Source organism: Xenopus laevis, chromosome 2L (genome assembly GCF_017654675.1).
Source record: "Xenopus laevis strain J_2021 chromosome 2L, Xenopus_laevis_v10.1, whole genome shotgun sequence".
Lineage (NCBI taxonomy): Eukaryota > Metazoa > Chordata > Amphibia > Anura > Pipidae > Xenopus > Xenopus laevis.
In genome coordinates, this window is record NC_054373.1 from 186,085,430 (window position 1) to 186,098,634 (window position 13,205).

Consider the following 13,205-nt stretch of genomic DNA (forward strand, 5'->3'; position numbering starts at 1 on the left):
TTAAATTGTACAGTGAATTATTTGCAGTGTAAACAGTGTCATTTAGAAATAAAAACTACATCATAAAAATTATCCCTTTAAGCTGTATTTCTATTTGTATAAGCCCTTTTTGTCTCTTTCCCCTTTATGCCAGTACCTTGCTGATGTTCCTATTGCCAGGCCAATGGCTGCTCCTTGAGTTTGAACGAAGTCCCTTATGTCATTGTACAGTAACCCCCTTGTAGGCACTCCACTCACTTCCAGCTTCTTTAGTCTGCATTCCTTTGTTCCTCAGTCTGTTTTGTGAAAGCACTTTATGAGTATGAGGGCCAGACCGATGATGAACTGTCGTTCCCGGAGGGGGCAATCATTCGAATCCTGAATAAGGAGAACCAAGACGACGATGGATTCTGGGAAGGAGAGTTCAACGGGCGCGTCGGGGTCTTTCCTTCTGTATTGGTGGAAGAACTCACTGGGTCTGAAAATGGAGATGCCCAGTGGTTTGGCGATGCTCAGGTAAGCAACATTGGCTAAACAAACTGCTGTATTTTCTTGGCTACTCAACAGCACCCTCTTGAGGCCACCCACTCTAAAACTGGCAGTGAGCGCTGGGTGTGGGTGATTCTCTAAATATAGAATTTACTCCTAAATATAGAGAAGATGATTTAACTGGCGGCACGTGTAACCTCTTTGTTCTCAGTACTGGACTCCACCCTGGGAAATTACTTCTATATAGATGCCGCAATAACTACCCAGGGGTGTGGTACATATAAAGCACCTTTTAAGGAAGGATACATATTTCTTCTCCCTTTAGCTGCACTTTTATTTATACGAAAAATCAGACCCATAGAATTGATTGCAGCAGTGGGGCAGAAAGAAGAGCTTCTTTTAACTTGATCCCAGGCAAGGAAAGGCTGATGGGAGTTGTAGTTCTGTTTTATTGCACCTTAATCATAATAATAAAACAAAAATAATCATATTTATCTTTCTTTTAACCAAAAGTGTATATTTTTGTTTGCCAGATCTCTCCATCTCCGAAGCCGCAGAATTCTCTTCCCCCTCTGCCTCTATATGACCAACCTCCCATCAGCCCCCTTTACAGCCCAGACAAGAATATCTCCCAGTACTTTCCTCGGTCGCCCTCTGGGAACGGTAAGAATCCAACACAAAATGTTTCCATCAGTACGTGAAATAACTGATATTTAAACTTGCCAGTGCTGTAAACCCTTTCTGCCAAGCTGGGCAGGCTCATTTAGTTTTGTCTGTTAAGGGTCTGATGGGGTTTTAACACTAATATAGACTGTAGCATAGGTTAATCTGCATAGTAGGCCTTAAAGGGATACTGTCATGGGAAAAAAACATTTTAAACACATCAGTTAATAGTGCTGCTCCAGCAGAATTCTGCACTGAAATCCATTTCTCAAAAGAGCAAACATATTTTTTTATATTTAATTTTGAAATCTGACATGGGGCTAGACATTTTGTCAATTTCCCAGCTGCCTCCAGTCATGTGACTTGTGCTCTAATAAACTTCAGTCACTCTTTACTGCTGTACTGCAAGTTGGAGTAATGTCACCCCCTCCCCCTGCAGCCTAACAACAGAACAATGGGAAGGTAACCAAATAGCAGCTCCCTAACACAAGATAACAGCTGCCTGGTAGATCTAACAACTCAATAGTAAAATCCAGGTCCCACTGAGACACATTCAGTTACATTGAGTAGGAGAAATAACAGCCTGCCAGAAAGCAGTTTCATCCTAAAGTGCTGGCTCTTTCTGAAACCACATGACCAGGCAAAATGACCTGAGATGCACCTACACACCAATATTACAACTAGATACACTTGCTGATTCAGGAATGACATTTTATATTGTAGAGTGAATTATATGCAGTGTAAACAGTGTAATTTAGAAATAAAAAATACACCATAATATTCATGACAGAATCCCTTTAAAGAGACATTGTCAGCATTTATTACCAAATTCTGTTTATTGGCACCTTATTTATAGTTTCTTGCTGACGGAAAGTGAGTCCGCCCAGCTTGGCTGATGATAATTAAATTTTTTTTTAAAAAACGCAGTAATTCTCCATTCTGAGTTTAACCTCATTTATTAAAAAGTTATATTTTTTATCATCTTTCTCTTTTTAGAAAACAACATCAGTTTGGATTCCCCAGGGTCATCCCACCCACCAAGAAGCATGCCAGAGACTTACCATAGCAAACTGCGCCCTGTAAGTATCTGGAGTTGATCTGTTCTTGTTTTAAGTGACGTCCAATACTAATATTTTACCAGCTACCCATTTTGAAGTTGGAAATGTTTTTGTAATAATATGACAGGGAGGTAGAGAGGAGTAGCTGGGGCAGAACTGTCTTGTAAATGTAGCTCATTTTATATGAAGCCATCTGCTGGTAGAAAAAGGTACAGCAAAACATGTGATTTACACACAGGGATGGGACTTGTTATCCAGAATGCTTGGGACCTGGGGTTTTCCGGTTAACGGATCTTTCCGTAATTTGGAAATGCATACCTTAAATACTCACACCAGGAAATAACCATTTTTTTATATCCATCATAACATTATCTTTGAATGCTATTTATAATTTTGCCATAAAGTATTTGCCTGATGCTGTTACATTACCTGTCTGATGCCCCATGTTCCTCTATGAGGGGGCGGCCATATTTGTGCAGCAGGAGTCCGTTAGCATTAGAATCTGATGGGACAGTCAGGTTGGCAAAACAGTCAGGTTTAGGAACTTCAAGTAACAATTACTTACAAAAGCAGAACTATTAGCAAAAAATGATAACGTGACCTATAGGTAACTTTTAATGTAGATTAATATTTTGAAATGAAAATTTTTAGTGTCAGTGTCACTTTAAGTCAACTAGAAAATCATGTAAACATGAAATAAAGCCAATAGGCTGGTTTTGCTTCCAATAAGGATTAATTTTATCTTAGTTGTGATCAAGTACAAGCTACTGTTTTATTATTACAGACTAAAAAGAAATACTTTTTAAAAAATTTGGATAATTTGGGAGACGGCCTTTCTGGATAATGGGTTCCCGGAAAACGGATCCCATACCTGTACAAACACAAGCAGGGTGTCCATAATCCATTTTGCTCCTCCAATTACAGGTGCGTGCTGCCCCTCCCCCTCCCAAGCAGGCACAGAGGCGGCCGGCGGAAAAGACAGAAGACGTTGAAATAACGTTGGTGTAACGATGGGTTTCCCAAACTCTCTGCTAATTACAAAGCCAAATGAGTCGTTTGGTTGAGACGTTAAGGCACCTTCTGCATGTAGCGATCCATCTCACGCCAAGGGAGGAGGATTTTCTTCAGCCGTGGACTTACATTGGACTTTTGTGCCTTTTTTTTTTTTTTTTTTTTAAATATAAATGTTATCGAGCCTCTTTTAGCACAAGAAGCAATGAGGTTAAAGGCGTGCAATGTAGGTGAGATCAGCTTTGTACAGAAAGCCAGAGGCAGCCCTCGCTTTTATTTTACATGGGGCGCTCATTGACATATTCTGCTTATAAAGGAGCGCGAGGAAATATTGACCATCAGTCGGCCATCTTTTGTGAAAGGGGTTGTTCACCTTTAAATGAACTTTATGTATCATGTACAGAGTGATATTCTTAGACAATTTGCAGTTGGTTTTGATTTTTTTTATTATTTGTGGCTTTTTTGTTATTTATCTTTTTATTCAGCAGCTCTCCAGTTCGCAATTTTAGCAATCTGGTTGCTAGGGTCTGAACTACCCTAGCAACCATGCATTGATTTTTAATAAGAGACTGGAAGATGTTCAGGAAAGGACTGAATAGAAAGAGGAGTAATAAAAAGCAGCAATACAACATTTGTAGCCTTACAGAGCATTTGTTGCTTAGATGGGGTCAGTGACCCCCATTTGAAAGCTGGAAACAGTCTGAAGAAGCCAGGAGACGATTCAAAAAACTATAAAAAATGAAGACCAATTGAAAAGTTGCTATAACATACTAAAAGTTAATGTAAAGGTGAACCACCCATTTAAGCAGTTAGGCGCATCCCTGTTCTGAGCGCAGACATTGCACCAATGAGGACACTTCCCTGGCTCCTGTGCTGAGGCTGTACAATGAGCCAATACATGCAGCATAGTCATAGAATACTTCTATCATGCGCGTTAGTACAGTATATTACTGTTGCCATAGGATTGTGTTAAGACTGTCCGATTTCTCCAGTTCTTTGTATGTATGAACAGAAGCAAAAACTCACGGCACCTCCTTCCTGCCCCAGAATCCTGCGGTGCATTGCAGAGCAACGTGCTGCAGAAATGGCAGTGAATTCACACTTAAAACTAAAGGGGGGCTGGCTCCCCTCAATTTTATTCCCGACCGATGATACATAACACTGTATACTGTGTCTCTGCCTATTTTTTCCGTCATTAGCCAGATATTAAAGGGAAACTATTGCGAAAATTAAAATTTTATATAAGCTTCATCATACTGAAACTTTCTAAAAACAATCAAATATTCTGCATTGTTTCTGAAATAATCAAGTTTATGTTCACTATCCCTCTCTCAGCATCTGTTTCTCTTCATTCTGTCTTCATGCAGCAGTTGGGTGTCAGATATTCACTGACAGTTAGATCCAATATATCTTATAGGGGGGCTCCTTCCTAGCAGATGAATTAGAGGATACTCAAAACTAAAAAAATAAATAAAATCTAACAAAATAACTGCCTTTCGCACAAATTCTGCATGTAGAGAGACATGATGTCTGGTGAGTTTAATAGAGTGAGCTCTAGTATATCTTCTAGGCAACAGGTGCCCCCCTATAAGATATATTGGATCTAACTGTCAGTGAATATCTGACACCCAACTCCTGAATGAAGAGAAACAGATACTGAGAGAGGAATAGTGAAGATAAACTTGATTATTTCAGTAACAATGCAGAATTTTTAATTGAGTATATTTAGAAAGTTTCTTATTTCAGTATGCTGAAGCTTATATTCAATTTTCATTTTCGCGATACTTCCCCTTTAAGTAATGAAGCGATTATGGATTTTTATGCAGCTCTTTAAAGCGTTCAGTTTTGGATATCGAGTCTGTGAACCGGAACGCTTCCTTCTGCTGTTGGACTACATTTCCCAGCATTCTTCAATAGCCGAAAGCCTGCTGGTTGAACCTCCTGGGGTTAAAGACTCTGCTGGACCATAGGAAACATATATATAAATATATATTTCAAAAACTCTCATCTGCTTGTACTTTTATTTTTCTTCCTTCTATTGGAAGCACTTACGGTGCTGCTTGTGTAGTTGAACTCAGCAGAAAAGCATCATATCAGCATCTGATTGTATCAATTTCCCATTCGTGGTTCCTTCCAGACTTCCTGCCAGATTTCCTGACATATCTGGGACTGTTATTATTGTCTTATTTCCCCTTTATCTCTCATCGGATGAATGCGACAAGTGCTTCCGGCCTGTTTTGGGAATGCAGCGTCCACTTACCGGAGCGGAGGATGGGTGGGCACAACTGAAAAGCAAAGAGTCAATAAGTACATGGATTTTTTAATGAGGTCTAATGTATTTGTGGCCACAAATTAACTGCTTTTGTCCATTAAGAAAAATGGAGGTACGGGTGACATCACGGCGACATCATTAAACAGAAACAAATCTCCTGCACAAAAAGTGCGCCTTGTGGGCGTGTTAATAAACATGGAGCAGAGACCATCTGTGTCCGGAGCAAAGTTTGGAAATACACTATGATAATCCACGTGGGATTCGTTATGTCTAAATTGCATTTAATTACAGTGCAAATGTTTTAACCCTGTATATAGGTTTTATTGAAAAGAAAAAAAATCCACAAATCAGTGAAATTCTATTTTTCCCCCCTATTATTCTGTGCCGTTTGTAATTTAGGAACAATGGCTCCCCCCATGCTGATTGTAGAGAGCAGAATGTATGTTAATTAAAGGCTTTTTTTTATAGAGCCGGGATTTTCCTTTGTGCGACAGGGCGGCCATGTTGTTCTCGGTTGATCATTGTTCTGATGCTTGAATGGTATCTTCTTGGAAGATTCACTTTAAAAAAAGAAAAAATATCTTATTTTCCCCCCCCCATTTGTGTCTTATTTTCTTGTCCTTTATTGACTGCACCTTCTGTAAATTATTCATTTGACACAATTTGTACATGAATCCAATCAGGCCTACAAATCCCAGCATGCTTAGCCCAGCTGAGCTGGTAGGGGATGCTGGGAATTGGAGTTCTTTTTACAGCTGCAATGCTGTTAACTTGTGCTACTCCTACCCCAGCAATCTCACAGAGGATTCTGGGAACTGTAGTTACAGCAACAGCTCGAGTGCCATCAGTTAGTAGCATAGACCTAGGCTTGAAAATAGACCACCCTCCTGATCTTGTCTAACTCCCAGCACCGGGAGTTGTAATTGGACAACATCTAGAAAGCAGCCGCTACTGCCTGTTGCTTTAACCCTGTTATTCCCCGGTGGCCCCATAAACTGTCATTTTCTGTACTACAGGTGGATAGATAAGATAGCTTCTCTTCTGTTGATCCCTGGCCAATTCTATTCATAGCAACGGTTTTGTCAAGACAAGTGTTATTTGAAAGGAAAAAAAAATCTTTATATTTAAAAAAAAAAATGTAAAAAAAAAACATTTCTGTATGAGCTGCTACTTTATTTAACAGAAAGATGTACAAAAGCCTCTTTTTAACCTCACATAGGACATTTAACCCATTCCCCGCCATGTACAGTGTCAATACACCCGTAAAGCAGAGGTGCAATTCTTCTTTGTATCGGCTGTAAAAAGTTTGTATTTATTATGTATAAAATGTTGAATAATAAAAAGCTGGAATATCTCTACCCTGCCTGCTGTGCCTCTCTATTGGTGGGATGGAGCCTTGTTATTAGGGCGTGCTACTATCCTAGCCAATCCCCTTTCTAGTTCTGCAAGTCCTTCTGTCTAAATATTGGAGAAAGGTGGAAATGGTTCAGGTACACTGCATAGACAAGTAGTTTAAAGGGGTAGCTCATCTTTAAGTTAACTGTTAGTATGATGTAGAGAGGGATATTCTGAGACAATTTGCAATTGGTTTTCCTTTTTTATTATTTGTGGTTTTTGACTTATTTAGCTTTTTATTCAGCAGCTCTCCAGTTTGCAGTTTCAGCAGTCTGGTTGCTATGGTCCAAATTTCCCTAGCAACCATGCACTGATTTGAGTAAGAGACTGGAATATGAGAGGCCTGAGTAGAAAGAGGAGTCCTAAAAAGTAGCAAAAACAATACATTTGTAGCCTTATAGCTTCGAAAGCTGGAAAGAGTCAGAAGAAAAAGGCAAATAATTCAGAAATTATAAAATGAGTAATAAAAAGTAGCAATAACAATACATTTGTAGCCTTACAGAGTGTTTGTTTTTCAGATGAGGCCAGTGACCCCTGTTTGAAATCTGGAAAGAATCAGAAGAAGAAGGCAAATAATTAAAAAACTTTTAAAGGGATACTGTCATGGGGAAAAAAAAATTTTCAAAATGAATCAGTTAATAGTGCTGCTCGAGCAGAATTCTGCACTGAAATCCATTTCTCAAAAGAGCAAACAGATTTTTTTTTATATTCAATTTTGAAATCTGACATGGGGCTAGACATATTGTCAATTTCCCAGCTGCCCCAAGTCATGTGACTTGTGCTCTGATAAACTTCAGTCACTGCTGTACTGCAAGTTGGAGTGATATCACCCCCCCCCCTCCCTTTTTCCCCCCAGCAGCCAAACAACAGAACAATGGGAAGGTAACCAGATAGCAGCTCCCTAACACAAGATAACAGCTGCCTGGTAGATTTAAGAACAACACTCAATAGTAAAATCCAGGTCCCACTGAGACACATTCAGTTACATTGAGAAGGAAAAACAGCAGCCTGCCAGAAAGCATTTCTCTCCTAAAGTGCAGGCACAAGTCACATGACCAGGGGCAGCTGGGAAATTGACAAAATGCCTAGCCCCATGTCAGATTTCAAAATTGAATATAAAAAATCTGTTTGCTCTTTTGAGAAATGGATTTCAGTGCAGAATTCTGCTGGAGCAGCACTATTAACTGATTCATTTTGAAAAAAAATTTTTTTCCCATGACCATATCCCTTTAAGCAAATAAATAACAAAGACCAATTAAAAAGTTGCTTAGAAATTCCAAATTCCCCTAGCAACCATGCATTGATTTGAATGCAAGACTGGAATAGGAGAGGCCTGAATACAGGAGTAATACAAAGTAGCAATAACAATACATTTGTTGCTTTTCAGCTTTGAAAGCTGGAAAGAGTCAGAAGAAGAAGACAAATAACTCAAAAACTATAAAAAAGAAAAAAATGAAGACCAATTAAGAAGTTGCTTAGAATTAGCCATTGTATAACATACTAAAGTTAACGTAAATGTGAACCACTCCTTTAAAGGAAGATGTCGACACTTTGCACTTGGTTTTCATTTGGTATTTTTTGTTTCTTCAATTCTTCAGCTTTCTGTCGAGCTGCTCTTCAGTTTGGAATTTCAGCAGCTTATTTGGTTGCTACGGTCTTGTTTACCTTAGCAGCGGTTTAAATGAGAGACTGGAATGTTAATCAGAGAGGGGCTGAATAAAAAGATAAGTAATAAAAGGTTAATTGTAGCCTGGCAGACCAATAGCTGTTTGGCTGCCGGGGTCAGTGACCTCCATTTGAAAGCGGGAAAAAAAAGTGGAAAGCAAATAATTTGAAAACTATAAAAAAATTAATAATGAAGACCAATTGAAAGGTGGCTTAGAACTGGCCATTCTATAACATACTAAAAGTTAACTTGATGGTGAACCACCCCTTTAATATAGCATAGAAATTCTCCTGTTACACAGTGCAGCAAAAGTTTAAGGGGCAGATTTATCAAGGGTCGAAGTGAATTCGAGGGAATTTTCGAAGTAAAAAAATTCGAAATTCCAAGTAATTTTTTGGATACTTCGACCATCGAATAGGATACTACGACTTCCACTTTGAATTTGATTCGAAGTAAAATAGTTTGAATATTCGACCATTCGAAAATTTAAGTACTGTCTCTTTAAAAAAAACTTAAATACTTCCGCAAATTAAACCTGCCGAAGTGCCTATGGGGACCTTCTAGAGCAGTTTTCTAAGTTTTTTTTTGAAGTCGAAGAAAAATCGTTTGTTCGATCGATCGCTGAAATCCATCGAATCGTTCGATCAAACGATTTTACTTTGACCGCAAATGGCCAAATTCGATGAAAAAAAACGTAGACTTCGATATTCGAAGTCGAAGTAATTCAATTCGATGGTTGAATTTTGAAGTATTTTCAACTTGGAAATTCGACCCTTGATAAATCTGCCCCCTAAGAGTCAGACTTATTATTTTTGGGTTATTTTTTGGTTCAAAACTCTCAAATTCTAATTGTGAATTATCCAAACTTGATTAGAATTAATTCAAATTTCGAGATTTATCAAACCTATACACTGGGAATCATTTGAATTTGACAATTCGCCACTTTAAACCTGCCGAGTTCGTGTATAAGTCAATGGCAGAGGTCCAGTGACTAATTTGAAGAGGTTATTATCCTTCCTGACATTTGAGGGTTTTTTTTTTTGGAGTTTCGAGTTTAGTCGAATTCGATTCAAGTTTTCAGGTCGGTAAAGTTAGTTTGAGTTTTAGAAATTCGAATTTCTTCCTAAATACCCTCCCAATCGAATTTCGTGTATTTTCGAATTTATTAGAGTTAAAAAAAAAAATCATGAATTCGAAATTAGACCTTATGATAAATGGGCCTGTAAGGGGCAGATTTATCAAGGGTTGAATTTCGAATTCATGGGAGTTTTTTTAAACTAATTAAAAAAAATCGAATTTTCTAAACTCGGGTGAATAGGATTGACCCGAATAGGATTGAGTTTTAAAGACTCAATTAGAGTTTTTTCTCTGAACAACAACAAGTCGAATGTCAGGAAGGTTGCAAACAACTCCAAATTTACTCCGAGGACGTCTCCCATTGACTACAGCAATTCCGCAGGTTTTAGGTGGCGAATAATCGAAGGACCACAGTATTATAAATCTTGAAAATCTAGTTTGAATTTTTTAAGAATCTAATCAGATTTTATCAATTCCCTAGTCCCAGTTTTGGCTATAAAAAAAACGTGAAAATTCGAAAATAGAATAAAAAATTCGAACTTTCACTTGATAAATCTGTCCATAAGTGTCCCCTTGCCGCAGAAGTCTGTTCTCCTCCAGGTTTGTTTATTAGCTGCCTTCTGCTACATTGATTCAGAAGTCAGAGCCCGGAGTGCAGGAAATATAAACCTGCCAAAATATCCATTCATTAGCTACAATTTCTGAAAGTAAACGCAATTCTCCGTGTCAGCTGCACATATTGTGTTAAAGCCCCTCTCCATCCATAGTGATGCCATTGTGCGGCCCCAGCATACAGTATTGTGTATTGTGCGGGAGACAAAGGAATATCTGCTACACATTAAAGTCAGACCTTTAGCAGTGACAATGCCTGGCAGTCGCTTCCAGCCATAAAAGGGATTAGTGGCATTTCCATTCTGCAGCCAGTAAGCCACCTGCCGCCATAAATTTCTCATTGCCCTCGGCTTTGTCTCGGGCTTAATTAGAACAACGTTGCAGCCCATTCTCGCACTTGTTACAATTTTCCCATTCAGGAAAAGATAAAAGAAGTTTTCTGCAAGAACACGATTTCATTTCATTTTTTGCTGTTATGGGGGAGGGGGGGTCAGCAGCTGCTGAGATATGGATTTTAATAATTTAGATTTTTCATACTAAAGTGTTTTTTTTTTGTACTAAAAAAAATAAATGGGTTATTTATCAAGGTCCGAATTTTTCTCAGTATTTCTAATATCAAACTCTGAGCAACTCCAATTTCCTGAATGTACTTTATTTATGAAGAAAAAAATAGGGTCGGGCAAAACTCCGAAAACTCAGAATTCTTCTTTTTTTGGAGTTTTTTTTGCTCCGAATCCTGGCAATCATCGGATATCGGTACAGACATCAGCGCAGACATTGGGACCTTCCCCATTGACTTATATAGGACCTCGAGAGCTTTTAGATGCCGGTAGGGTTGCCACCTTTTCCCAAATTTTTTACCGGCCGGTGGGGGCGGGAACAAAAAGGGGCAGTTAGTGACGTCAAAAGGGGTGGACCCATGATGCAAAAGGGGGCGTGGCTACAGCGCCGAGATTTGACAAAGTCAGCAAAGCTAAGTTTACTGGAGATTGGGGGCAGGCCGAGGGGTCTTTTTGAAGGGTATTACATATTTACCGGCAGCTATATAACCCTAGATGCCGGGGGTTTCGGATTCTGAGTTTTTAGACTATCGGACTTTAATAAATCTCGAATAATTCTTAGTTTGTTTGTTTTTTGTTTTTGTTTTTTTTGCTCTGAAAACTACGAATTATTCGAGGTTCGGATATTGGGAGCTTGATAAATAACCCCGTTAGAGTGTTTAGCTCTAGACTCGTCACCCTTTTTAAAAATATTTCAACCAGCAGAGGGCACTGTATTATATCTAATACTTGTAATGTACTCGTCTGAGCAATAAGCATTGCAGATAAACAACAATATTCAGCTATATCAGCATTTGCTTGAACAAAAGAATGAATTTCCAGGTATTTCTAACCATCTTTTTCTTGTTTTCTGGCACAGAAACACCAGTATTGTCTTGCTTTATGTCGACGTATTGGGTTAAGGAGGCTTAGACTTCATTAAACCTCACCATGGTGGTAGGATCCATTCACCTTCATCTGAAAGTCACATTTACAGAACATCTGCCTGTAGAAGCCCAGGGCCGTTCCTGGTGAGCACCTTGCCTCAGGCGGCAGGGAACGGCCATTTACAAGGGGCGACAAAAAGCCGCCTCCTGTAACTTTAAGAGCCGAATTTCTGGATATTCGGCTCTGCTAGTGCAGAAAGTGCAGTACGCGATCATTACCCTAGCGATGCCGCACCTTTTGACCTGCTCCGATGCTAAACTTTTAAGCATGGAGAGGGGGGGCGGCATCGGGGTTGTTGCCTCAGGCGGCAGCAGCCCACGGGTCGCCCCTGGAGTAGCCTGTGTCTGATATAAGCACAATTACAAAACATCAGCATCATACAGAGAAGCCCTCCTTCATAAACAAACCCCTTCCTTTCGCCAGCTGCAGTCTGTTAGGCTGTAAGATAATGAGCAGCTCCTTTAAAGGGGTGGTTCATCTTTAAAGGACAAGGAAAGGCAAAACAATAAAATCCCATTTTTACTTTCTTTAATGAAAAAGAAACCTATTACCAATATACTTTAATTAAAAAATGTGTACTGTTTTTATAAGAAACCTGACTGTATGCAGTGAAATTCTCCCTTCATTTACTGCTGTGGATAGGAATTGTCAGACGGTCCCTAACTGCTCTGCAGGGAAACAATCATACTTATGTACAGCAGGGGGAGCCCCCACCTTACTTCCCAGCCATGCAGAACTCAAGCAGCTTTGTTTATGACGATCCCTAAGCAGTTCAGACCACACTGAGCATGTGCACAGTCTTAGTCTTGCAAATATGTATAACAAAGTTACAAGATGGTGACCCCATGTGGCCAACTTTGAAAGCATAAATCATTTGTTTGATTAGACTTGTGGTGCAGTAAGTTCATGTTTATGTTTAGTATACAAAATACAGCATTTCTAGCCTTATTATATTTTTCACTTTCCTTGTCCTTTAAGTTCACTTTTAGTATGTTACTGTATAGAATGGCCAATTCTAAGCAAATTTTCAATCAGTCTTCATTATTTTTTATAGTTTTTGAATAATTTGCAATTTTACTTCTGATTCTTTCTAGCTTTCAAATGGGGGTCACTGACCCCATAAAAAAAAAATTTAAATGTAAGGCTACAAATGTATTGTTATTGGTACTTTTTTTTACTCACCTTTCTATTCAGGTCCTGTCCTATTTATATTCCAGTCTCTTATTCAAATCAATGCATGGTTGCTAGGGTAATTTGGGCCCTAACAACCAGACTAAATAACTCAAAAACTACAAATAATAAAAAATGAAAACCAATAGCAAATTGTCTCAGAATATCCCTCTCTAAATCCAACCCATTAAACAGAGGCTTCTCTGTTGGCTGCTCATTTGTTTTGTAAAATGTGCTTTTACATTCAAGGGATTGTTCACCTTGGAGTTAACTGTTAGTATGATGTAGAGACGGATATTCTGAGACAATTTGTAATTGGTTTTCAT

General features: G+C 38.8%; 1 protein-coding gene across 5 annotated transcripts in view; it reads left to right on the top strand.

Moving 5' to 3' along the window:
• LOC108708818 (F-BAR and double SH3 domains protein 2) overlaps positions 1-3,682 on the top strand; it is a 105,140-nt gene extending 101,458 nt beyond the window's left edge. For all 5 annotated transcript variants that reach the window (XM_041582832.1, XM_041582830.1, XM_041582831.1 and 2 more), the window contains 4 exons: positions 275-495; positions 1,002-1,131; positions 2,128-2,210; positions 3,114-3,682. In XM_041582832.1, coding sequence (XP_041438766.1) covers positions 275-495; positions 1,002-1,131; positions 2,128-2,210; positions 3,114-3,197 — 518 coding nt within the window. In that variant the 3' untranslated portion in view covers positions 3,198-3,682. The remainder of the gene's footprint in view (positions 1-274; positions 496-1,001; positions 1,132-2,127; positions 2,211-3,113) is intronic.
• The last annotated feature ends 9,523 nt before the right edge of the window (positions 3,683-13,205 follow it).